Here is a 27921-nt window from a genome sequence, read left to right on the forward strand (position 1 = left end):
GAGAAGGGAGCATCGGTGTTCTTCAGGCAGACAGCCCTCCACCCCTCCGGTGGGTTCCACGCTCTGGTGGCTGCCCTACGCCCATGCACATACTGCCAGCACCAGCTGGCCTAATGTTAAAACAAACAAACAAACTAACTAACTAACAAAAGAGTACATGAAGCTGGGAAGGAGATTCAGTGGGCAAGAGTTGGAGGGGAGTCATGGGGAGGGGGATCCTGTTTCTAACAAAATACAAACTGAAAAGACCAGGTGGAAATGCTACAGAACCATGGGAAGATGCTTCCTTGACACAGAAATATAAACCCTACTTTATATTTTGATGGTGGTTCTAAGAAGAGATATCGAAGATACACATCAGATTACTGACTCGAGGGGCTGGAGGAACGGCTCAACAGTTAGGTGCACTTGCTGGTTCTGCAGAGGACTTGAGTTCAGTTCCCAGTGCCTACATCAGACAGCTCACAACCACCTAGAACTCTAGCTCCAAGGGGATCTGACACTCTTCTGGCCTCAGTGGGGACCTGCACACACACACACACACACACACACACACACACACACACACACACACTCACTCAAAAAATAAATCTTTAAGAAAAAATTCTTGCTCTGGTTGCTTCCTGGAGTAAGGAATAGGATGGGAGGAGAAGAAAAAAGAACCCTATTTTTTCCTGTAATATTATTTCTTTTTAATTAAAAATAAAGTAAAAATAATATGAAATATTAACCTCATTAGTTCTGAATGGTGGAAAGTGGGTGTTTTATTGTTCTTAGTATTTTTCATTATTATTCTTCATTAAAAAACACCAAAAAGATAAAGCTGGCTACTTCTTCTGGCCGAAGCTAAAGTTCAGAGAACAAAGACAACAAGATCAGGGCATTCTCCTTCCCTTCTGCAGGTATACTGGAATACTCATCTGTAACTGCCATCAAGACAGGAAGGCAACCTCCTGCTGGGCTGGGAAAGAGGCAAGAAGTCGAAACCAAGACCTGGGTGGCTGGGATGACAAAGGCTTTGAGCCACAGGGGAAGCTAACATTTCCGAGGGTCTCCAAGGAGCTGGGAGGAGAAAGCCCCCTTTGTCTCTCCTCAGACTCCCAGCCTAACTGAGCAGTGCTGTGTCACCAGCCTGACAGAGGATGATGGAGCTTGGCAATGCAGAGAACCCCAGGAGACCCGTGTCCAGGGGAGGAATGTTCTTCACAACAGCAGGCCCTCTGTGTGGAAGGAATATGAGGTAACGGACTCCGTGTGCTAGGATTCCTCCAGCAAGGGGGACAAAACGGGCCTTCATGGGGCGGTGTCCAAATACAGCCCGCTGCCCTGTCTCACCATCACAGGCAGATACAATCAGCTCGGCTAAGAAGAGCCATTAGTCTCTGGCAGGGAAAAATATCCTCCATACTTCACAAAGCATACCACTGGCTACAACAAGTAAGCACTCGAGGAACTGGCCGCCTAATCCTTGACATCATAAAGGAGCCTTCCCAGGATACAAAGCGAGGAGGGGCCAGCGTTAGAGGGCAGTGAGCAGAGCAAAGCTAAGAAGCTGCTCCCTCTGGCTCTGTTGCAGGCTCCATTAGCAGCTAACTGTTAACTCGGCTCTTACATCTCTTTGAATGAAGTATGAAATTTTAAAGACTAACAAAAGACACCCCAAATCAGCTCACTTACTTCCCCCTACTGGGCTCAGAACAAGAAGCCACTGTACCCCAAAGATATATGATGTTTTGGATGCTGGCATCCAAAAGGAAGTTCCTCCTTTTGTCCTTTTTTTCTCTCTTTAAAATGAAACTGAGGGCTAGTTTTAGTTCAGTACTAAAGAAGCAATTTAAATCCAATCTCTCAGAGGAGATGGAGAGAGCGAGCAAATACAAGATGGAGGGAAAACGGTAAACAGAAGCAGTGTGACAGGCATCTGATAAAGGGCAGAATAAAAATAATACACATGTGCAGGAGCCGTCAGCAGGGAGGCGCCTGTCTCCCTGAATGATGTTTATATACCCCCAGAGGAACCTCCACTATAAATATCTGAAATCAAGTACAGCTGTGCAATGTGTTTTCTGAGGCCTGAGTTCTATAATTCAGCCAAACATGGGCATCCTCTATAAAGACCTGTGGGGTCCAGCATACCACCTCTTTTACTACCGTCTCCATTACTAATTCAGTCTCCAGGTCTCTTTCAGTCCCTCCTTGTAACCAGAACCCAGGCCCACCCTTTGAACCGACCCATGGACACATCAAACTTCCAGCAATTTCCTAGTAGCCGTCAGGAAAGAGCAGCTAAGAACTCGGCAGCCCCCCGGCTCCTCCCGTTCTCCGCTACTGTCAGCACTTCCCAAGTTCTGCCTCACTAGTTATGTGAAAACACCATCCAGAAGATTCTCCTCACCTCCAGGGGAACACAAACATTTCCTAGGAAAGGGTAGTCTTTTCCCTGGTCTAATCTTCTTCCCCATGCACTCTGAGTATAGAAATGTCACTACAGTGCCACCCTGCCAGGCAATGTTCTGGGTCCTGGGAAGAAAGAACGGCACTGAACAGAAAATGTTGCTACTTCTGCTCGGCTGACAGTTCAGTGTGTGTGTGTGGGGGGGCGGGGGGAGGGACTAACATACAAGTGGACGGTCAGTTTAATGTAAACCAGGTGTTGGTGATAAAATCAAAGTAAGTTAAGGGAACTGCAGGAGACGGAGGCGAACTACTTTAACTAGGGTGTGCCAAGGAAGACTCTCAAATCAAGCAAGAGAAGAAGCCACACAGGTAACCTGCAGTTCAAACTGAGAGAGAGTGCCAGAGCCTGAGGTGAGAGCACACGAGACGTGCTGGTCACCAGCAAGCAGGTTCCTGCTTCCGTTGTTTGAACCCAGAGGCTTGAGTTTCTGCCAGCCAGTGGGTTCACGGACTAGTGACTGGGCCGCTGTAATTTAACAATACAAGTTTGGACTCAAGAACACAGCAGACAGAAATTACAAGCCATCTAAGGATAGTTTGTGAAAGTCTAACTTAAAAAGAAAAGAACCCAGATGGTTCTCAACCTGTGGGTCAAAACCCCTTTGGCAAACCTCTATCTCCAAAAATATTTACATTACGATTCATAAGAGTAGCAAAATTATAATTATGAAGTAGCAGTGAGAATAATTGTATGGTTGGGGGGGGCAGGTCACCACAGCATAAGGAATTGTGTTAAAGGAAGGGGTCAAGTCATAGGTGACTGTGTAGCTCTCGCAAGAGCTTAGGGCAGGAACAAAGGAGTGGGCAGAGGGCAGATGTGGTGAGGAGGATCAGGTGTGGGCAGAGGGGCAGATGTGGTGAGGAGGATCAGGTGTGGGCAGAGGGGCAGATGTGGTGAGGAGGATCGGGTGTGGGCAGAAGGGCAGATGTGGTGAGGAGGATCAGATGTGGGCAGAGGGACAGATGTGGTGAGGAGGATTAGGTGTGGGCAGAGGGGCAGATGTGGTGAGGAGGATCAGGTGTGGGCAGAGGGGCAGATGTGGTGAGGAGGATCAGGTGTGGGCAGAGGGGCAGATGTGGTGAGGAGGATTAGGTGTGGGCAAAGGGGCAGATGTGGTGAGGAGGATTAGGTGTGGGCAGAGGGGCAGATGTGGTGAAGAGGATCGGGGTGGGCAGAGGGGCAGATGTGGTGAGGAGGATCGGGTGTGGGCAGAAGGGCAGATGTGGTGAGGAGGATCAGATGTGGGCAGAGGGGCAGATGTGGTGAGGAGGATCGGGTGTGGGCAGAGGGGCAGATGTGGTGAGGAGGATCGGGTGTGGGCAGAGGGGCAGATGTGGTGAGGAGGATCAGGTGTGGGCAGAGGGGCAGATGTGGTGAGGAGGATCAGGTGTGGGCAGAGGGGCAGATGTGGTGAGGAGGATTAGGTGTGGGCAGAGGGGCAGATGTGGTGAGGAGGATTAGGTGTGGGCAGAGGGCAGATGTGGTGAGGAGGATCAGGTATGGGCAGAGGGGCAGATGTGGTGAGGAGGTATCTCCAGTGTGGCCCTAAAGCAAGCCTCTCCAGACACTGTGGTTTGTCCACGTACCCCAGTTTCTGGTCCAGTGCCACCTGGTTTACAGCAAGTATTCAGTAAGTAAATGAAACTGTCCCCTGAAGCCCGGCTAGGATCTACAGTCAATTCCTAGAAGATCTCCTGGTGAGGCAGAAGAATCCAGGCATTGAAACATGACCAGCCAGGAGAGGACATCTTTCCAGCCACCTGCAGCACACACTTGATTACTGTGAAACAGGACCCCACTGCCCCACGAGCCTCTGGGAGACGAGGCACAGAGGAAGGCCCCGAAAGAACGGGCCTATTGACCAGCACACACCGGGATGCCTGAGGGCCAAGAATCCGACAACAGAGGCTTTTCTTCTTCAGTTGCTTCACGAAGTAAACAAACATGCAGCCTACGTCTGGTGGCTCAGTTTCCTGTTAGCCAGTTACTCACCATAAGCAGCCATAGCAAGGAGACCCCACCCAGCAGGAAAGGGAAAAGGGTAACTGAGCACCTGTAGGCAATTACTGAACTCTTACACCTATAAGACACTCTCACAACACTGACGTACGCTCCCTTCAGTGCCCCAAACATTTTATTCTGGGGTAGGAAAACAGACTCAGTAAACCTCTGGGTTGTCCATAGTGAGTTTCATTGGTAAGAACCAACCAAACAGATGTGAAGAACGCTACTGAGTCACCAGGTAACTCTGCTGCTACGGGAGCCTCAGCTTGCCATCACGGCCCTCAGAGACAACCTGGGGCTCTTTCCTCACTGATGTCTACGTTAAATAGAGTGATTTACGTCTAATTAACACGAGGCAGGGTAACCAGAGAGAGGCTGTCAGGAAACTGAAACTCGGGGAGACTGTAGAGGAAGTCAGCACAGGAAACCGAGTCACTAGAGGAGACTGTAGAGGAAGTCAGAGCACGGGAAACTGAATTGGACACTGATTTAAAAGTCCCACCACCACCACCAGCAGCAGCAGATTCAGTCAAAGGGAGAGAAATGTTCTCTCCAAAGCAAATGGCCACGCTTTCCAGGAGTCTAAAGCCCGTCTGACTGGGGCAAACACTGGCTTACCTAAGGAGTTGCAATCCCACCGTGGACTAAGATGCCTGGGGTGGGGGGGAGGGCTATGTGTGCTTCATCGGTATTGTAGGAAGAGGTGACGGATGCAGTTTGGAAGAGAAGAGGTGAGTACAGTACCTGCTCATGTACCACCATTCTTACTCATAGGGACCACATACTAAACACACTATGCACTTCATATACACTGTTTTCTCATCTGTCACTTCCTGACTATCGAGCATAAATGCCACCACAGCTTCTTTGAAGGCTGCATTACATTCATTTAGTTTGTGGATATGGGTCCCATGGCACATGCGGAGGCACAAAAGGCAATTTCAGGAGGCAGCTCTCTCTTCTCACCGTGTGGGTACCACAGACGGAACTCATGGTGTCGGGCTTGGTGGCAACCTTTACCTGCTGTGCCATGTCATGAGCCCCCACAGTTCCTTTTTAAAGGCATAACATGGTTCTGGCATATCACAAGGACTCAAAACATTTGCTGAATAGGTCCACCAGGAGATTTATATGAAAACTACTAGGGAACAGGCATTGTAGTGGATGATGGAAGTCAGCTTTGGCTGTCAATACCTGAATGTGCTTCTGATTAGGGCCTGGGGGTGGGGGGTGGGTTTCAAAACACACGAGATGCAAACAGCTAAAAGAAGAACAAACACTAAAGAGAAGATATTCTTTCTGTGTTTCCCAGAAACTAGAAGAGAGGATATGACACAAGGCTGTCCTTTTAAATCTTAGGTACTAAGCAAAGATGCAGGTATGACAGCTTGTGTGTGCTTATTTTATGTGTATGTATACCTCGATGTCCACCACATGTGTGCAGGAGCCCACAGAGCTCACAAGAGGGCATCAGATCCCCTGGAACTGGAATTCCAGACAGTTGTGAGCTGCCACATGGGTGCTGGGAACCAAAGTTGAGTCTTCTGTAAGAACAGAAGGCACTCTTAAGTGCTGAACCATCTCTCTAGTTCCTTCAGAGGTTGCCGGCAGCAGACAGAGATCTGAGGACTCACAGGCATGGCTACAAAGGTCTGAGGGCAATGGTGGCGTACTGACTGCTGAGGGCTATCCAACCTTCACTATCCGAAGCATTTGCTCATGTATGGATACAGAAATCCTGCCTGGGCCTTGCAGTGCACCGATCCTGCCCAAGTATAATTCGCTAATCTTCTTGTCAGTTGTGTGAGCCACACAGCATCCATTATCCTCTCACTAAATTCCTACCCGACTTAACTTGTCCAGAGTTGAGTCCATTGTTTGCACTAAGAAATTAGTAGCAGAGAGTAGATGAATTACAAGCAATCGACTCTCAGGTAATGAAGGGCAATTTGCGCTTGGGTTCTGCCTAGCAGAGGCCAGTGGGTATCGTATCAGTGCTCACAGAGACATTTTTAAATCAGTGCGGAGAACTGAAAGAACTAATTATCACCCATGGTCATGTGCAAAGCTCGGGGTACCTGACAGCGCTGCCATAATGAGAAGCTTATGAATTCAAGGCCACGAGGCACAGCTCCTGCTAGGTTAGGGTGAGATCCCCATAACTACGCCCAAGGAGGAGGCTGAAATGTGAGTACTATTAAAATACAATCTAGCCAGGCATGGCTGCGTGCGCCTATTATCCCAGCACTCACAGTGCAGACAAAGGGGCATCAAGAATTCACGGCTAGAGGCTGGAGGGGGTGGTTCTGGGATTAAGAATGTTCCCTGCTTTTCCAGAGGACCCGAGTTTGGTTCCCAGAACCCTTGTTGGGTAACTCACAAACCACTTGTTAACTCCAGCTCCAGGGAATCAAAGAGGTCTTCTGGCCTCCATAGGCACGCACACAACTCACCCTCTGACACACGTAAATAAAAATTAATTTAAATAAATAACATGAGCTTGAGGTTGAGCTATATAGTAAGATCCCATTCCTGTCTTCACCAAAAAAAGTGCCTTTATTTTTCTAACAAAACAGCTAAGGCAGCCATAAAAAATATACAAGAGTTTATATCCTTGCTTCTTACCTGCAAGTGAGTAAGGTCTGTAAGAGTCAAATGGCCACGGGAAAGCTGAGGCAGTGACTGGAGGAAGGAGAAGGAGGGCTGGAGAGATGGTTCAGAAGTTAAGAGCACAGGCCCCTCTTGCAGAGGACTAGAGTGCAGTTCCTAGCACTCCCACTGGGTGGCCCAAAGCTGCCCACAACTGCAGCTCCAGGGTATCTAACACCTCTGGCCTCCACTAGCACCCACACTCACATTCACAGACCCACATACAGATCCACACACACACACACCTATACGTAATTTAAAAAAAAAATCTAAAAAGGAAAAAGGAAAAAGGGGAAGAGAGTATTGGAATGAAGGTGTGTGGAGGTGTTGAACATCCCTGCTAACTGGGTAGCCCTTCCTCACTTATTAATGAGTCTGATTCTCTAAAATCACCCTATAAGGATACATTAGTCCCTTTCATATATATATCCTGGCCGGTTAGCATCAGATCAGGGCACACTCAGAGATGGTAATCATAAAACACAACTCTGGTCACTGAGAAGATAGACATATTGGAAGTCAGTATACAAATAGAGTCTGAGAGTGCAGACCAAGGAAGGAAAGGCACTTTTTGCTCCTGCTGGCTCTGTTGGCATAGAACTTACCAAAAGGTCTCAAATCTGATAGGCCCCATTAGCAGCAGAGAGCAGTTACAGTGTGTGTCCAGCTGGCTGACCAGAAAGTGGATTTAGCCGTGGTCTATGCTAAAGGAAGCTGAGATGCCAAATGTAAGTGTGCAAGAATTCAAAACCTGATGGACACAAGAATAACACAAGTGATCATGTCACCCACACTACCCTTCTACCCACCTTCTACTCATGAAACCTTAGAAGGACCCAGAAGACACTTCTTACTCTAAGCCTTGAAACTGTAAGAGGAGTACCCACATCTCTGAAAAAGCCTTCAAAGGTCAGAGATGCGGGCAGGGACTGAAATCAGTCTACCTGTTTCCACCGGAAGGACAAAGGTAGCCAAGTGGTGGCATTTAAGCACTAGTGGATGGGAAAGTAGGCATACTGAGATAAAAAGGTAGGTAGGTAGGTAGGTAGGAAGGAAGGAAGGAAGGAAGGAAGGAAGGAAGGAAGGAAGGAAGGAAGGAAGGAAGGAAGGAAGGAAGGAAGGATCGGTCATTATAGTCTGTGTCAGGGGCTGGGGAGAGCTCAGTCAGTACAGTGCTTGCCACCTGAGTTCAGATCCCCAACAGCACTGGAAAAAGTCAGGGATACCACACACCTATAATCTCTGAGATAGGAGGATCCCTGGAACTTGCTGGCAAGCTAACTAAGTCATTGAGCTCCAGCTTCAGTGAGAGCCGTTGTCTCAAAAAATGATATGGAGAGCAACTGAGGAAGACAGCAGATATCAATCTCTGGCCTCCATACTCACAGGTGTACACACACACACACACACACACACACACACACACACACACACACACACACACACACACCCCTACACCAAAACAAGCAAATGCATTAATTAAACAGTCTGTGTGAATCCTTTGCAGTAATGGACAAATCGTGCAGTCTGTAGGGTCACTTTAAGGAGCCCATGGATCTTGTTCAACTGCAGCATTAAAGTGAAGCAAGAATGCTTCCTTCCCCTGAGAGAGGCACAGACAGTGTCACCACAGAGGCCTGCTGATGGTGACTCTCCTTGCATCTCCACCAACCGCTTCACTTGGGTCAAAAATAACGCCAGCTCTTCCTGAGTCAGAGTAGGTCTGCAGCTCCAACGGCTGCCAGCGGAGTGCAGGACAGACCCTGAGTCCATCCAACAAACAGCTTGCAAAACAGCTTTTACACTCACGAGCTTTACAAGGTTTCAGAGCTTAGCCCTCAGAATAACATCCTCCTGGAAACTGCACCCCACAGCTACCCATTCTATTTCTCCACAACGTCAGGCCGAATGTATCGCCCAAAAAAGTTTGTAGACATGGCAGCCAAGGTAGGTGATTAAATGTCAGGGGAAATAAAGGAGTCACATTTGGATGTGGATGGAATCCAGAGGCTCTCTTTAGCATTTCCCTGCACTGCCAGGTCTAGAGGAAGAAATTCCAAGACAAGAAAGCACAGATATGTAAAACTGGTAAGGGCGCAGACTCCAACAGAAACAGCTGCCTCTGACTGCCCTGCCGGAAGTCAGAGAGAGCCATAAGCCAACAGGGATTGTGTGTGTGTGTGTGTGTGTGTGTGTGTATGGGCAATGGACGAAAGCAGTGAAGGCCAACTGTCGCCCTGGGATCAGTGTTAAAATAACAGTATCAATCCACATTTACACTGCGTTCATTGTTATGTGCATGTACATATTTACAAATTTAAATTTCTTTTTCTTTTTTTTCCCTCATTTTCCATCATTTCTGTAAAAGGTATACTAGAATGGTCAACTTCACTACTGAGTCAACAGGTATCATGATATAAAAGTAATATAGATGCCCCCTAAAGGTCCAACACTTAGCACTAAACACAGCAGTCCATAAGACCTGGGCTGTCCAGAAACACATTTCCATTTGCACAAGGACCACATTAAGGATATGCAAGAACACTATCTTTCTTACAATTGAGAAAAGGAATACACCGATGTTGGAAAGATTAAGAAGTAAGCTGTTACTTCTGGTGAATGGCTTCTATCTGGGGAAAGTGTGAAGATCAGGATGCTGGGGATGTAGCTCAGAGAGAGAGTTCACCTAGTACTGGGTTCCATCCTCAGCACTGTCCCATAGAAAAGCAAAATGAACAACCAAAAATCTGATGTTTCAGTATTTCTCAAAAGAAGTTCTAGAAAAAAAAAAAAAAAAAAACATGGTGGTTGAAATAAGAACAGTGGTGACATCTGTAGTCCCCGTACTTAGGAGGCAGAGACAAGAGGGCCTAAGTTCAAGGTCAGCCTGTGGTCGCAGTGAAAGCTCTGATTAGAACGGGAGCCGCACAAGGAGGGGCGTGGCCATCCTCATCGGCCAGCTCTACAATACCACTGGTCACGCAGCAGGAACTCAGTGGAAACTCTAAATGACAGAAACCCACAGCCACTGACACAGCTGCGGGTGTCCCAGACAACAGGGCCACATCAAGAGGAGCTGAAGCTGAGGCTGTGGTGGCTGTCGCAGCCTCCCTTGGTTCCTGCCTCACCGTTCTTCCCAAGATCCTCCTAATGCACTTCTCTGCTGATTAAAGCTAATCAAGGTTGATTTCTCTGGCTTTCATTCTACAACACTCTTACAGAGGAGTAAGTGCACGTCAAGATAATCACACCATTAGGACAGAAAACAATTTCCTCTGTTCCTTTTTGTCAGTCTGTGCCCACAGAGCTGTATCTACAGGTCTTAGTAAGTTAGCCAAATGAAAACAGATACTGGACCATATTTTAAGTTTAAGATCTATTTATTTTCTGCGTGTGCTCCTGTGTGTGTGCACGCACACGTGCATGTGAGAGCATGAGTGCACATGAGCAGCCAGCACACCTGGGTGCAGCAACCGCTGTTCATGCCATGACGTGTGTGTGGAGGTCACAAGACAGCTTGCAGGACTGGGTTGTGTCCTTCCATACTGTGAGTCAGACTCCCATCATCAGGCTTAGTGGTGAGCACCATCAGCCCTTACCCGATAGGCCACCTTGCAGCCATGGACCACATTTAAACCTTTTTTTTTTTTCATTTAGTTCAAATCTCGTATGTACAGTGTTTATTAAAAGGTGTAATAAAATCCCTCACCTGGCTGCTCTGAGTTAATTTAAAGACTCTTAAGAATCTTTAATTTCTCTAACATTTTAAATACTCAGGAGTTTAAATATTTCTAAATAACCACAGAGGGATCTTTATGCAAACTCACAGCCCTACAAAATGTACTGCTTTAAGTCACTTAGCTTAGTCTGTAAACATTAATACATTTGAGGAGAAAACACGTCCATCCAGCAAGAATGACTCAGAATCCTGAGTATTTGTAGACACAAGGTTCAACTAAACTGCCTCACCCTCTCTCTATGTCCACTTTGCTCGGCTGACCCCTGGATCTAGTAAGGGCTCCTGTTAGTCTTGAAGATTTCTTGTTGCTGTTTCTGCCATTTTGGTTTCATAGTGCAGTTTTTGTTTGTTTGTTTTAACACATTTAGCCCTTGCTAACCTCAAACTCTGAACCCCAATTCTGCTACTGGATGATCTAATGCTAGGATTACAGATGTAAGCCACCAAAGTTTCTTCTTCTTCTTCCTCCTCCTCCTCTCTCTCCCTCTCTTTTTTTTTCTGTCCAAGAACACAGTTCTCTACATAGCCATAGTTACCACTGAACTCCTGCTCCTATTTTCTCCTCCACTTCCTGAGGTCTGGGGTTACAGGTATATGCCACCATGCCCAGCTATTTCTTTTTTCCTTTCTTTTTAATGTTTCAAGGGTAGTTTCTTCTTTCCTTTCTTGCATGTGTTTGCACTTGTGGATGTGGGTGCGGGTGCGGGTGCGGATGCACACGTGCCTCAGTGTGCATGTGGAGCTCAGAGGTCAGAGGTCAGCCTCACCTGCCACCTTGTCTGAGACAGGCTCTCACTGTTGTTTTCCCACTGTACACGGCAAGCTAGCTGGCCTAAGAGCTTCAGATTCTCTGTCTTGCCCTCCCATTTCCCCAGAGGCTGATGTCTGTCAGCACTATGCATCCGACTTGAACTGTCCCTGCTTTCTTAGCAAGCATTTTCTCCCTAGCCAGCCTTACCTTCCTTCTTTCTTTCTAATATTTATTCTATATGTGTTGTTTTTCTGCTGGCTTAATGGCTGCACCTGAATCTACTGATGTTTTAACTACCGTCTGCACCCTGCAGTCCCACAGTCAGCACCCCACCACTTAGGCTGAGGCCTGGCGGGATTTCCGGTCCTGCTGGGCATGGGCACCGGCTTGGCCATGGCCACCAAATGTAAGTTTTAACTAAGTCTCTATTGTTCTGTTTATCAATAAAGACTTGGGAGTCAGATGCTGGAGTCAAAACCTGCTAGATCAGAGATGCTGAGAAGCAACCAGCTGACTGGCCTTTCTTTTTGGCACGAGACCAAGCAAAGAAGCATCTTGCCACTCGTCTCAAAAAGCCTCGGAATCTCTAAGTCCCTCCCTACTCCTTCCTATGTGTCTCTCTATCCATATTCCTGAGTCCTCCATACTCTCTATGGCTAATTCTTGTCAACTAGTCACTGGCTTCACTCCCTGATCCAAGGTTAATTTTATTAACATAGTCTTGGAGTTTCACAATGCGATCAAATATCCCATAACATGTACATACATGAGTAAGAGTATTTTGCTTACATGTATGTTTGTGTGCCACATGCATTTCTGGTGCCTTAGGAAGTCAGAAGAGGGAGTTGGATTCCATGGAACTAGACTTATGGGTGGCTGTGACCACGTGAGTGCTGAAAATTGAACCCAGGTCCCTTGCAAGAACAAGTCTAAACCATCAAGCCATCTCTCCAGCCCCCTGGCTTTTTCTTAAATAAAGGAGGCATGGCACTTTTTTGGCAAGCAATTCTATTTGTCAACACCTGGAAACCTGTTTTCAAGGTTATCTTTTCTTTCGTATTTGGGGACATGCCCCTCCACCCTTCCTTTCATCTGTGGAGTATTAAAGGTACTTTTTCACACTAGCCAGTACCTCCTCCCGAAATTCAGACAACGCTAACTCAGCCCTGCATCCCCCTTCTTATGCAGCCACCCTAACTCATCCCTTCAAGAGCCCCCTTTCCAGACCTTTCCTCACTTGCCAAGCCTGCTCATCTGAAGATCTACTAGGCCCAAAGCAAACACAACAGGCAGAAGGAACCAGTTTGAGGGCAGATGAAAACATGCTCTGAGAAGAGAAATTGGCGACACAAAGCATGGTGTGGGAAAACAGGTGTTAGCCAGACACCAGTCCACTGTCTACAGAAGACTAGAGAAAATGTACTGTGGCAGTGGTCCTCATCCTTCCTAATACCTTGACCCTTTAATACAGCTAGTTCCTGGTGCTGTGGTGACCCTTAACCATAGAATTATTTCACTGCTACTTAGTAACTGCAGCTTTACTACTGTTATGAATCGTAATATAAATATCTGATATACCATCCCTGTGAAAGGGTCATTTGATCCCCTAAAGGGGTCACAACCCACAGGCTGAGAGCCACTGCACTATGGACAGGAAAATAAAATATATCTGCCTTTATGTTTTATTTTTCCTTTAGATCTATTGCCAAAGTCCTCTAGGATCAGACCTTGGCCCGGCGCTCTACGGTGCCTGCTGAGAGCATTTTACCTGAATGGCACTTCCTCCTGCGGGACGTCCACGTAGTACCGGATGAAAAACCTCTCCGAATCTTCTCGCTCTCCATCGGTCACAACGCTGCCATTGAGTTTGGAAACAGAGGGCAGTCTATAAGTTAAAGCCAAATAAACACAGTGTAAGGCGCTGGAAATGAAGCAATTGGTCGTCATTTTTGAAAGGACACGGCAGGCTGGACCTTGTCCCTGTGTGAAGACTGGCACGCAGCGAAGTCATCCAAAGGACAAAATAAAGAGTGCTGCATGCTGCAGTTTTGGATGTGACGGTGATCTTCTGTTTTAAACCTAACACTTCAGAGCACAACCCTAGGTCACACTGTCCAACTCAGGTGGGTGAAATGCAGTCCAGTCATGTATCTGAAGTATCTAGCAGCTCCACTTTAAAATTGGCTTTTATTCTCTTTTTCATGTACATGTGTCTGTGTCTGCACATGTACTCACATGTGCAGGTGCCTGCAGAGGCCCAAAGAGGGTAACAGACTCCCTAGAGCTGGAGTTACAGGCGGGGGGCACCACCTGACATGGGTACTAGGAACCGAACTCAGGTCCTTGGAAGAGCAACAAGTACTCTTCACCACTGAGCCATCTCTCCAGCCATTTTAAAAAGCAAAAAGAGGTAAAATTGTAACAATATATTTTATTTAATCCAATATAACCAGAATATGAACATTTCCACATGTAATCAATATTTTAAAAAGTAAGTCATGAGCTCTTTTATAGTCTCTTACTCATATAAACTAGGGGAAATCCAGTGTCTGTTTTATATTTCAAATTAGCCATGCCATTATTTCAAGGGCTCATAGCCACCCAGGCTGGCGGCTGCCATGTTAAATAGCTCAAGTTCACAGTGTACTTCATAAAACAGGAATATGTAACTCACAAATCATCTCCTGCTTGTGAAAGAACTGTGTGAAGAACTAAAGCCTAAAGCCTACCCACCATGAGACTCGGCCTTCCCCACAAGAACACAGTGAGCCCTCTGACTGTGGTAAGAAGTCCCGGCATGGCAGCATTAGCTGGGCATTAGCTGGGCAGAAAGATCAATACAGTGCTTAAGGAGGCGCTCTTCTGAAGAAACCCCAAAGCCTACTGCCCGTCCTTCAAAAGCTCCATGTGGGGTGCACACAGAGAGCAAAGCAAAGCCCCGGGCTCTTTTCATTTCAGCCCAAATCTCCTTTCAGCGAACGGTTCATACGGGCACACACCGGTGGGAAGCCGCTGCCGCGGGGTGCAGAGGCAGCGTCAGAGACAGGGAAGGCAGGGAGCACAGGACAGTACAGCTGCCTTCTCAAGTCAACCAACGAGTCCTCAAGAAGAAAAGAGCCACTGCGGAGAGGGCCCCATGGCCTGGGACAGCCGCACTTTACATGACCACCGTGTTAGAGGACATAAGGACACCGCATCAGACGATCTCCATCAGTAGGTTTTCCCCTCACCACCTAAAATGGGCTTTCAAATACTCTAAGCATTTAAAAATAAACAAACAAAGCATACATTTACAAGAGAATGTTCCCCCAGCGGCCTCGGCAGGACAGCCATAGGTCCTGCTCACGATATCACATCCGTTCTTATCCAGGCCTGAGTTCTACAGTATGGTGATATTTTATTTGTGCTGAAATGTGATTTTATTTGTATGTTAATAAATAAAGTTACCTAGGGGTCAGAGCTAATATCAAAATAATAATAATAACAATAATTAATAGAAGGGGGAAATATGGTAATATTTTATTTGTACTGAAATGTGATTTTATTTGTATGTTAATAAATAAAGTTACCTGGGGGTCAGAGCTAATAGCAAGCCATTTAGCAGAAGTCTGGCAGTGGTAGCACATGCCTTTAATCCTGATCACATGACAGGCAGAACCTCTGTGTGTTCAAGGACACAGCCAGCATAGTGACACACGCCTTTAATCTCAATACCAACGATAGAGACCTGGAGGTCTGTATAGACAGGCAGTGACAAGGAGGTCACGTGGTTGTGTTTACAACCAATGAGAAGGCAGAACAGAAAGTCAATAAAAATACAGACACACAGGAAGTAGGGCTCTTTCTCAAGAAAGGACGACAGCGACAGTGAGGGGTAAGAATGTGGTCTTAACTCTTGGCTGCTGCTCGATCTCTGGGCTTTGAACTCTGCATTTAGCTCTGTGTTTCTTACTTAATAAGACCGTTCAGAATTTCATCTATACTACAGAAACTGCACAAGCACAGTCTGCTCGGGAGATGGGACAATCCACAGCACCCCAAAGACTACACCGCCCTTGAAGGCCCCTTCAGAAAGAAGCAGAGGGGAGCAGGACAACACACCTGGCCACCACCAGCTTCCTGCGTTCCTCGGTGGTATATGGCTGCAAAAGAGGAATTCCGAGCAATCTCACTTCTTCAAGCTTGGGGAAGGAATTTAGTTTGTCAATGTCTTCCCATGACTGCAAACCTAATTGGGAAAAAAAATATTATTTAAGTAAACCCAGAAAAGAGCAAAAGGAAGAAGATAAAGATGAGCAAGCAGTTACCTATCAATTCCTGAAATGTTGAGGTACAAACAGCCAGCCAGATGCTGGTCCTTTTCCAAGGATACAAGGATATGGTGAAACTCCAAAGGAGCTCCCCGGGGAAACAGGCTCAGTCCTGCATGTCTAGATTCTTATCTGCTCAGAAACTAAGGCAAAAGGATCTGGAGTTCAAGGCCAGCTTGGGCAGGATAGTGAGACGCTGCCAAAAGCAACAAAGACAGCCAACCAACCAACCCACTTATAGAGCCTCTCCTGTCTTTGTGAGCTCAATGGTGAAGGACAGAGAGGGTGGGCCTGGTTCTCCAACAGCCTCCCATCTCCCATTCCACAACAACGGCTTCTAACTGGGTCATCATGGTTTCAGCAAACAGGGTGCATGCTGGAATTTTTCTAAGAAGGGACTTGATGGACTTCTTTACTTAAAAGCAGACTCGTGGACTACGACTGTCTGAGGTGATGGTGGCATACCAAACTTTCCTCTAATATGTTCTAACATGTGACGAGAGCAGGAGAACCATAACCTAAAACTTATTACTTCATGCTACCCTCATGCTAATGGCAGGGAAATGGGTTCAAAATCACTACAAAAACACACCCGACCCCTGAGCACAGTAACCCCAAACTCTGAAGCAAGTCGAGCACTAGTCAGGTGAAGACGCTTAGTTCTAGATCACTGATAGATTAGCACAAACAAGACCTTAGGCTCAATCTACAGCATTGAAAGCAACTCAACTACAACCTAACAACCCAACTAACAGCCAACTATAACTCAGATATCAAACTAACAATAATCCAACTAACAACTCAACAAAAATCCAATTTATAATCCAATTAATAGCTCATGCTGTTATGTAGCAGTTTCCTCCAAATGTAAATCTTCTATCTTGAAGGAAAACATTTAAAACAGGATGTTTACAGGGAGATAAAACAACACGACCATTCTAAGGGGAAGTGAAATACTATAGGGAAACCCCTAAGACTGGAAGTAAACAACTTAAGATTGCTTCAGGAAGTTCCTGAAATTGACCAGATTCACTAGGTCCCTCCCTCCCCAAAAATATAAGTAGTAAAGACTGCTGAGAATCCATGGCAGACAAGCCGAAAGGCCTAGAAAAAGTAGAGACTAGCCAAACTGCCTCGGAAAAACAAAGACCAACTGATCCACTTGGACAAGGACACCCTCCAACTTGTTGAGCTGCCTACAAGTTGTTCAGTGTGCTCCAAGTTTCCAGTTTTTGTGAACTGTCACTCATACTGGGTGGACTTTGGTGATGCAACTGTCATTGCATCAGTTCTGCTCCTGTAAGTAATCCCTCACCCATACTTCTATAAATAACCTCAATAAAACCCACTTGTTCATCAAGTTGGACTTTGATGGTATCTGTACTTCAGTTTTTTTGTCAGTCCCTTATCTGGAAAGTTTGCTCTCATCTTCCTAAGAATAGAACCTCACAACCCACCCCAATTATAACCCAACTAACAACCTCACTATAACTAAAAGTGCCAAAGTCCCTGAACCTTTTCACAGATGACAACAGACAGCAAGTAAGCAGACAGAAAGACTCTTTCCTGTTGGCAGTTAGGGAACTTCAAACTCAAGACATTTATTAGAAGTCAGAGCATACACCAATGCCAACACCCAATGCTGTCCAGCATGTGGGGCAACACAACTCTCATTCACTGTCGGTGGAAATGGAAAACAGTGCAACTACTTTGCAAGTTTAGGATTTCTTACAGAACTAAGTAAAATCTTACTATATGATTCAGCTGTCCCACCCTTATTATTTACCTAAACAAACTGAAAGCTTATATACACTTGAAAAACTGCACAGATGGTTAAAGCTTTACTGTTGTTGGTGGTTTTTGCTCTTTTGGGGACCCACTGCCCAGCTCCCAAATAAATCACACATGGAGGCTTATTCTTTTTTTTTTTTTTTTTTTTTTTTTGGTTTTTCGAGACAGGGTTTCTCTGTGTAGCTTTGCGCCTTTTCCTGGTACTCACTTGGTAGCCCAGGCTGGCCTCGAACTCACAGAGTTCCGCCTGCCTCTGCCTCCCGAGTGCTGGGATTAAAGGCATGCGCCGCCACCACCTGCGCCACCACCGCCCGGCCAGGAGGCTTATTCTTAATTATGAATGCCCAGCCTTAGCTTGGCTTGTTTCTCACCAGCTTTTCTTAAATTATCCTGTCTATCTTTGGCCTTGGAGCTTGTTATCTTTCTCTATTCCTGTCTACTTTTCTTTCCTTCTTACTCCATGTCTGGCTGTGTAGCTGGGTGGCTGGCCCCTGAAGTCCTCCTCCTTCCTCTCTTGTTCCTTTTTCCTTCAACCCAGTTTTCTCCTTCTATTTGTTCTTTCTGCCTGCTAGCCCCGCATATCCTTTCTCCTCCCTTGCTACTGGTCATTCACCTCTTTATTAGATCAATCAGGTGTTTTAGACAGGCATAGTAATACAACTTCACAGAGTTAAACAAATGAAACTTAAAAGAATGCAACACATCTTTGCATTATTAAACAAATGTTCCACAGCATAAACAAATGTAACACATCTTAAAATAGTATTCTAAAACATTTTACTTACAGCTGTTCAAACTTGAAAGCAAAATCAAAGCCCTTTCAGCAGGTGATGGATAAACTATGGTACCCCCTAGAAAATGGAGTATCATTTGGGCTGAAAAGAAAGGACCTTTCAAGCCACGAAAAGGCATGAGAAGCTTAAATGTGAATTACTAAGTGAAAGAAACTGATTTTAAAAAGCTCCACATGGTGTGACTCTAAATGAATGGCCCTGTGTCAAAGGTGCAGAGACTACAGAGGATCGGAGCATGTCCGCGTTAGAGGGATAAACAGGTGGACGGGGGCACAGGGAGAGCATGGAGCTCGTCTGCGCACCCCACCTGGAGGAGCTGTTCTGCTCTTTTCTCTGAGCCCGTGGGGTTCACTCACTCGAAGGGAAGCTACTGACTCTCAGAAGCATGACATGTCAGAACCAGTTCACTGACGGGCACGTTACAACATACAGCTGGGGGCGGGCGGTGGAAAGTGGAGGCAGGTTGTGCATACATCTACTTTCTACTTACGTGTGCTGTGAACCTAAAACCGGTCTTAAGTAAAAATCATTAACACAAATTCATTCTCGTAATGTATAGCAGACAGCAGCAATAAGGTGATAATCAAGAGTATATAGATGAGCATTTAAAAAAGGCTGCCCGACTATGACTCCTTACCCTGTATCTAGGTAAAATGATCTCGTTTATAATTCTTTTTTCTGTCTTTTAATAACTATATCATCAATTTCATTTTACTCCTTTATAACATACCCCCCCCCTTTTTTTTTCTGTTTTTCGAGACAGGGTTTCTCTGTAGCTTTGCACCTTTCCTGGAACTCATTCTGTAGCCCAGGCTGGCCTCGAACTCACAGAGATCCACCTGCCTCTGCCTCCCGAGTGCTGGGATTAAAGGAGTGTGCCACCACCGCCTGGTGTATAACATGACCCATTTAATGTATAAAATGTAAATTATGAATAGAATTCTATGCTCCTTAGTACTTATTAGAGTACTTATGAAGAAAATGATGTCCTTAATCATTTTCAGTGGGTCGTAGGTACCTGGAAACCCACCCTTTACGAGTACAGTCATGACTAAAACACATCATTACTATAGTCCACCATGAACTTGAGCAGTCTGACAGAGAACGAGGGCAAGCCTGTGCCTCACCTGACTTGTGGAGGCTGATGGATCGCAGGTTAGGGAACAACCTAGCCAGGGAGTCAGCAGGTTCCTCGATAGCATTCACGTGATTGTTGGCCAGGACCAGGGTATCCAGGGAAGGAAACATTACCCCGAGCTTTCGGATTTCAGTCCAGTCTTGGAGGTTATTGTCTGTGATGTGTAGGAGCTTAAGGGAATGACAGCAGACAGAAGGACAAGACACTGTTTCATAGTCATTAAGGCACAGGAAGAGCTCCTCCAAACTGCAGAGAGAAAGGAAACAGCCACTGGTTGAGAGCAGTTGACTTTGACCTTCCCACACACTGCCATGCATTCAATAACTAAACGATGCACGTGCCAGGAACCCCAGGAGGCTGGGGCGGGAAGAGCATCAGTTCGAGGCTAGCCTGGTTACCCAGTGAAATCCTGTCTTAAAAACGGAACATAAGTAAATGCTCACTATATGTGAGACTCTGGCGTGTATGACAGACAAAATATAAAGGAGTTTTCCCGAAGCTCAAAGTGGTGTGTCGCTGGGAAGGTAATCCAGAGTGAAGCAGCAGAGACTGGCGGGAACTGCTGCTAGACTGATCCTGCGTGTAACTGAACGCCAAAGTGCAGCACCAACTCTGAGTCTTTTCTGTAGCAACAAAACGGAAGTGGAAGTTTACAAGGCAGGAAAGGATGCCCGGCTGTCAAGGAGGAATAGACTTACTTAAGCTGAGAAGCAATAGAAGGAAATTCTACAAAACAACATGGACAAGTGTTTATAAAAAGAAATAATAACTACCAAGTCCCCACCCTGTGTCAGCCCTTGTGCCAGAAATATTAATATAATGGTGTCCACTTCACAGACAAGGAAACTGAGCCCAAAGAGGTTAAGGGCTTGGCAAAGGTCACTCAAAGGTCACAGGTTAGCAAATGACGTCTGAGTTTAAAAGTTAATTCAACTGCCACATCTAATGGGACAGACAAGTCATTCTAGCACCTAAGGGGCAGAGCCAGGAGAATAAGGAGTTCAAGGCTAGCCTCAGCTACAGAGTGAGTATGAGGCCAGCCTGGGCTTCATGAGACCCTGTCTCAAAGAAACAATTAATTCAATGCCATACTGGAAGCTGTACATCATGAAGAAAGCTGATTAGCTTAACAGTGAGGAACTCAAGCACAGTAAGTTATGTGAGGCCAGATCCTGGGGACCTGGATAATTTCTATACTTAGAAAAATCAAAGAAATTCCAGCTTCATTTCTTTCTGTCAAAGTTCTCCTGTGCACAGTTATATGCATAAACAGACACAAACAGAACAGAACAAAACATCCCTGAGCTGCCAACCCAAAGTATAATTTCTTTCTTAAGTTATTGAAAGGAATGCCAGATCCACTTTACATTAGCCCACAGAAGCACCTAGTCATCCCAATGTCAACACATTTCAGAGATTCTACAAGCAAAGATTTGAAGCACAATTCTTAAATCAGGTAATCAAAGATTAAAATATAGAAAGGCTGAGGTGTTCAGGATGACAAGTGCTTCTCGGGGGAATTTTCTAGGGAAGGATGCAATTGAATGGTTCCTAGCTATGCCCCTGGAAAGGTGAACAGGTCACCCCACACCCTCACTCCAGTGACTTCGTTTTTCTGACCTTTCTCCATTCAACCTACAGCTCTAGAGTTTCTGAGATGAGAGAGCAGCAGAAATTCTATGCAGGGACACAGATGGCAACATGGCCCCACTACCCGATGTTCGCTGGGCTTACTCTGGTAACTCCTGAAGTATCGTGTGCACTGTTTCCCATGATGCTTTGCTGTTGTTGAGGACAAGTTTGCGAACCCCCGAGAAGGACCCAGCGCATGTTCTCTCTAAAACCGACAGATTCAGAGGATTGGAACTCAGGTTTAGAAACTCCAACTGAGGAACATTTGACACAATCTTACTGACCTGCGGAGAAAAGAGAGAGATGTGGATCAGGCAGTAATTGGAGCTTTTAAAGAGCAGTGATGTTCATGAGGGCCTGAGTAAGTAGTCCCCAGATGAAGGGCCTTTTACCTCAGGGAGTTCCACTTAGCAAAGGCACCTACAGAGTAGCAGAAGTGAATGCAACAAATTGAGGCAAGTAATTTAGTCTGTTTCTAAGAAAGAGTAGCTTACCTGAGAGTTAGTGGCACAGGGAGGTTCCCTGTGTGACCATTAGCAAGGCCCTGATTTTGCCCAGTATGATACACTCTTGCATAAGTAAGATAAAAGGATAATTTAGATGGTACTCTAGGCTACACATTTTTAAAGAGCTAAGATTAAGCCATGCAATTCTCTGACCACCTTCTCCCTCTCCTTCAACACCACATTAAGTCTGAGTAAAGGCTTCTTCAATCCCACCCCCTGTGCTCCTGTGACGATCTGTATGTCCAAAACTGACAGGAGAGACATCACCACTTAGGGATGCTTCAGTTTGTTTCCAAAGAAAAAAAGAAAAGAAAAGTTAAACTTTAAAATGTATTTATTCAAAAGCCCAAGACATAGATCAACAGATAGATAGACAGACAGACAGATAAATAGATACTGGTGAAGGAGAAAGCATGATCACCAATTTATGGCTTACTTAGCAACTTATACAAAAAAGTGGGACAGGAAACGTGACTCAGTCTAACTATGCGCTATGCACAGTTCTAGCTTTCTCGACACATTAATTCTCTGAACAACCTGCCAGATGTGACTTTCTCATTGTGACAATGAGGAAACTGAAGCTCAGAGACATTAAATAACTTGACTATGGTCCCATAGTACATCACGAGTATAATGTGAGGAAAATGAACAGCAACTGAAGAGCAGTTGGCTCGGTCAGTAAGGACCAACTGAGGGAAGCATGGGGTGATGTTCAATACCTACAAATGGACTAAGCATCACAGGGCCAGGTAGTGTATGAGAATATTCTCTCTCAGTCACTTCTGTGAGCGAATGTTACCAACCCATAATGCAATCCACGGCTAGAATCTGGAATCTAGGCTGTGACTATAACACAGCTCCATAGCTCACACAGGACCAACAGTGTATTACACCCTGTGACCTAAATACCAATGAGAAGGACTTTCACAGAGGAGACGATGACCAGCTACCCATCACCTCTTTTAAGGACGGTGTTCTACTTAATAACTTCTAACAACAGGGCAACTCCAAGTGAATAGAAACAAAAGGTAAACCCTTCTTGAACATCCAGTCCTCCCTCTATAACAAAGAGCAAAATCCTAAAAAAATGAGCTACTTAAAGGTTCTGAAACAAATTCTGGGGAATCCCAAGGCTAATGGCTGTATGATCCTCTCTTCACCACCTACATTGGCCAAGTGTCCCGTGAGGACACTGTGTATGTTCCCAAACACTACACTGGACACAAGCTAAGCAATCAGCAGGAAATATTTTGTGTTAGAAACAAATATTTTCTTTTAATGTATGAAGATCAAAAAGGCTTCCTATGTAACCTCACATGGACGATAAGGAAAATATAGTATTGATTAGACTGATAAAAATTTACTTATGATAGAAAAATTTCCCAACTGCAACACACTCCATTGAGTTTCTAAGGCAGCTCTTCACGCGGTGTCTTTAGATTAAAGATAAAGAAGACTCCGCTGGCTGGAATGAGTTTAGTTTGCTCACGTGCAAAAGCCAGGACATGAACCTGCATCACCTCTAAGGCCTCTCCAGTGCCAGGCTTTCATAGGGGTCCTTTACCCTGGCATCCATAAAGGAGGAAACCAGAGCTGTGGGGAAATGGGGAAGGGATGAAGATAACAATCTGTAATTTATGCCCACGCTTTTCTCTACCTCACTGGACTGGTTAACTCCTCCCTCCGCTCACACACTCGATTCAATTTCTTTTATAAAATGGTTTCAATAAGAGAAAGGGGGAAACAGAGATACGTTGGGAAAGGTCGAACAAAATTCTATCCAGCCAAAAATCCAAGTCAGTAGCTAAAAACTGCAGTTGCTTTATATACAGGTGCCCAATTAAGAAAAATGGGCACATTTTTACCTCCCTCCAAACTATTACATTTCTCACCCAATGTGTTTTAGCCTTTCGATACATAGCAGCCAAGCACTGAAAACAAAAGAAACGGATCATAACTTGTAATGTTAGCGACCACTCAGAAAACTCAAAGAACATTCTACGTTACTTTGTTCCACACTGTCATGTTAATACAGGCTGAAGTCAACTCGGTTAATGTCTAGGGACAAATGATCTTCTTCATAATCAGACACGTGGGTTGTAAGGGGACTGGAATGTGATGTCTTAAAACCAGTAACCTATGAAGCATTTGTTGCCTGGCAAAGAGTTTAATCAAAGCAAACAAAAAAAAACAAAAAAAAAACAAAACAAAAAAAAAAAAACAAAAAACAAAAAAAACCCACTATTCTTTTGTTGTCGGTTTCCTCCAGTCCCTTTATGCTCTGATGTGTACTCTAAAAGAGTAGGATCAGCTACAGTTGGGAACAGGAGGATTACAAGGAATGGTAAAAACCAGAATAAACCGGAAGGGAAACTTCAAAGCAACAGCATCAACAGGCTACCAAGTACACAGGAGGACGCTCACACCAAGTGCAGATGCACTTTAGTAAGTATGAGGCCCTGGCTGTACGCAGTGTAGTCTGGGAGATGACACAGACCTTTGCTAAAGCAGAGAAAAGGCCTGGTTGCTAGTGTAAACTCCACATGCTGGCCCAACCTACAGACAGCTCCCTCCTGAAGTGCAATTACACATTTATTAAACTGCTCTCACTAGTGAGCAAAAGCTCGGGTACAGAGTTAAACTTTAGGTCAAAACGCAGCCTGTGTAACATTTCATACCCCCCCTCCCCCAAACAACAAATTTAGAGCATTCAGCAGAGGATGGAGTCAGAGGAGAATCTGTCTGAACCCTCACCTTCAAACCCCCAGGGCAGTAGACCACAAACCTACCCAACTCTGGGGTGTCAGAGCTTCCGCAGCAGGACTGAGGAGAGTCACAGTTCGGGAGGGTTAGCAAGGTGGCTCTTTCTGCACCTGGGCAGTGTGGGCAGAGCGCATCTGGTGACCGGGTATCTCAGAGGACCAAGAAAGTACAAGTTATGATTTGTGAACGTGAGATAAGTAGTTTTATACGGGTGAATGGATAAATGTATGGATAGAAACTACTTCTCGAGCAGCCTGAGGAATCTATACTTCACTTACAGTCAGGTGACATGAACATTCAAGAATTTTGATAAAAATTCTATCACAACAGGAGCTATCACTGAGACACAGACACCAAATTAAATCAGTGGAACAGAAACATAAAAAAGGCTGAACAGTGTTCACGGAGTTTTCTTAAACAAGAAAGCTGTTTTAGGATTTGTGAAACACTTGATAGCTACAGAGTATTTCAATGGCTAATTACCAGCGCCTATAGACTGAGGAGTGAGAAGTGCTGAAGGACAGGTGAATTCTGGGAAGTCATAGTAAGAGCCATAGCAAGTGGTCTTCACCAATTCACAAACGCAGCCAGTCATTCCTTAACATAGGCAACAGACATCTGACGCTCTAGCACACCGGGTGGTGATTTTAAAAAGACAGAAATCACCACTGAAAACAAGCTCACAGTCTCTAGGAAAAATATGGAGTCAGCAAGTGACCACACCACGCTGGAATAAACCCTTCTGCAGCAGCAGGCACAGATGCTCTGGGTAATCAGACCCGGGGATGACAACCCGGGCAGTGGCCAGCAGAGGACAGACAAGGAGAGCAGTGGGTTTGGCATGAAGAAAGCGAGGACGCTCCCACGCCATGTGCTCACAGTGTGCTGCAAATGACAGGGCAGGGCTAAAGATAGACATGAGTTCTAGAAACAGCAGAGAGCTGTGTGACGAGGGCCACTCCTCGGGACTCAAACCTTGGTTGCTAAGCACGGAAAAGCAAGGGAAGGTTGTCATGCAGCAGAGTCCAGCATGATTCCTTTCCTTCAGCAGTCTGTGGTGCACTGTGCAACGATGGAGAAAGCAGGGCTACAACAGGCATGGAAAAACCCATTAAACACGCTTCTACAAAGAGTCAGAGCAAACAGTGTGAGCACAGTCTGAATGAACCACGTAGGGAGAACTGGTGTTCCCTTATTCTTTGTGGGAGTTTCCATCAGAAAATGTTTTAATCAGCTAGGTAATGATATCTCTAATAACAAGAAGGAATGTTATGACATTGTTAGTGTGTAGTTACAGTTACTCTGAGGTCAAAGGGCATCAGATTTATCAACCTATTGGCACTTGGTTAATATAAGGAAAGTTCTGAAGGATTTGTCACAGATTGTAGTAACAAGAAAATGACTATAATCTTGGCTCCAGTGGAGGCAATTCTAAGTCAATCTGTAGAGATAAACAGAGACGTGGAAGCGGGGTACATGAGCAGAGGATGTGGGACTGAGCACTAGAGAAAGCACTGTTAGCAGTTGAAGCCTCCGCACACTCATTTACCTTCCAATGCCTGGAATACAGTGTCTTCATGCTGCCCAGGCTAATAAAAACAGGGTCACAGCAATGAGCACTAACTGAAAACTCTCCCCAGGTATTTGGTGACTTGCTGTTTACCTTGACACATACAGAGGGCAAGGGAGTCTCAGGTGAGAACCGGAGTCAGCAGGATTTAAAGGACGTAGGCGAGAACATGACGGCTATCAACACCTTTCCCCAGATGCCGTGGTGCTCAAGCCTTACCTCGTGCCAGTCTTCCAGTTTGTTGTCAGAAAGATCGAGTTCGGACACGTGAGCGCAGAAGGCAGCAATTTCTCTTTCGTCTCCTGCACAGGTAATCCCACAGCTATTCAACACGAGCACACTTGGGAGGTTGAGGCGATCTGAATCACAGGAGACACAAAACACTTGCTCCAGTCAGCCTAATTCTTTTTTTTTTTTTTTGTATTCTCTCATATATTACACCCTGACCAGTTTCTCCTCCCTCTCCTTCCCCTAGTCTCTCCCCCATCCCTCTCCCCCAGATCTAACCCCTCCACCTCCCCTCAGAAAAGAGCAGACCTCCCAGGAACATCAATCAAGCACAGAATAACATGCTAAACTAAGACCAAACACACACCTTCACATCAAGACTGGAGGAGGCAACCCAGTAGAAGGAAAGGGGTCCCACAAGTAGGCAAGAGTCAGAAACCACCCCTGCTCCTACTGTTAGGAATCCCCCAAGAACACCAAGCTACTCAGCCCTAACATAGATGCAGAGGATCTAAGTTAGACCCCTACAAGCTTCTTGATCTCTCAGAGCCCCCATGGGTCCCAGTCCGTTGATTCTGTGGGCCATGTTCTCCTGGTGTCCCTGACCACTCTAGTTCCTCCGATCCTTTCTCCCTGTCCTCTGTAGAATCCCCCAACTCCATCTAATGTTTGGCTTTGGAACTCTGCATCCAGGAATCATCAGGTAACCAAACTAGTTGTATTCCCACATTCCAAGAGGGCCTAGAAAATATTATGAGATCTTGGGGCCTGGAATTCGAAAGAGAGAAAGTTAAATATGGACCAGGAGGAACTCATAAGTGCTGAACTCCCACCAGGAAAAGTCTTCTCAGCTCCGCTCCCAGCTGGGCATCTGCCAGCTACCAGAAACACCCACACATCAGACCCAGGTACCCTGTGTCTTAGATCACCAGCGACTGACCTCAATCTGCAGGTCTAAAGCATCTGCACTCTCTTTTCTCTTGAATGCACCTTTCAAAAATTATCTTCAACAGTTCACAGATTCAGTGGAGCGTTACCCCCACCTCAGCATCCACTGAACCCATGAACTGCTGGAGCATGTGAAGGGGACGAACCTACAGACCCAAAACAGCAGGACCTCCATGACACAGGACAACAGCAGGACAGCCCAGAGGAGCCCCAGGGAGAGTACATTATTGGTGGTGTAGCAGGAGCCAGAGGCTCAAGCCAGACCAATGACTTGTGCCAATGAACATCTGTAAGTAAAGATGAACAGACTAAAGGGAAAACCGTGTGTCTCAATGGGCCACACCACAGCTTCCATAACAAGACTCTGTTTTGGTTTTGTTTGGTTTGTTTTTTTGTTTTTGTGTTTTTAATTCGGTTTTGATTTGGAGGAAGTTTACAAGGGCAGAAGGTAGATGTGAGGGGACAGGGAAATAGGAATGAATGATGTGAAATCCACAAAGAATCAACAGAAGTTAAAAAAAAAAAGATCTCAAACCACTAACGAGCTATCTGCTAAGCCACCTCTTCAAGCTCATGCGTTCAAAACATCTTCCTTACTTACAGGAAGACAATCGTTCCTGCCTATTGATTATTCCCATTT

General features: G+C 45.7%; 1 protein-coding gene across 2 annotated transcripts in view; it reads right to left on the bottom strand.

The window, feature by feature from the left end:
- Positions 1-27921, bottom strand: part of Tbcel (tubulin folding cofactor E like) — a 60176-nt gene that overhangs the window by 9269 nt on the left and 22986 nt on the right. For both annotated transcript variants that reach the window (XM_006981238.4, XM_015999732.3), the window contains exons 3-7: positions 26325-26464; positions 21369-21550; positions 19624-19880; positions 15703-15829; positions 13370-13486 (exon numbers count right to left, since the gene is read on the bottom strand). In XM_006981238.4, the coding sequence (XP_006981300.1) occupies positions 13370-13486; positions 15703-15829; positions 19624-19880; positions 21369-21550; positions 26325-26464 (823 nt within the window). The remainder of the gene's footprint in view (positions 1-13369; positions 13487-15702; positions 15830-19623; positions 19881-21368; positions 21551-26324; positions 26465-27921) is intronic.

Source organism: Peromyscus maniculatus, chromosome 7 (genome assembly GCF_049852395.1).
Source record: "Peromyscus maniculatus bairdii isolate BWxNUB_F1_BW_parent chromosome 7, HU_Pman_BW_mat_3.1, whole genome shotgun sequence".
NCBI classification, from domain to species: domain Eukaryota; kingdom Metazoa; phylum Chordata; class Mammalia; order Rodentia; family Cricetidae; genus Peromyscus; species Peromyscus maniculatus.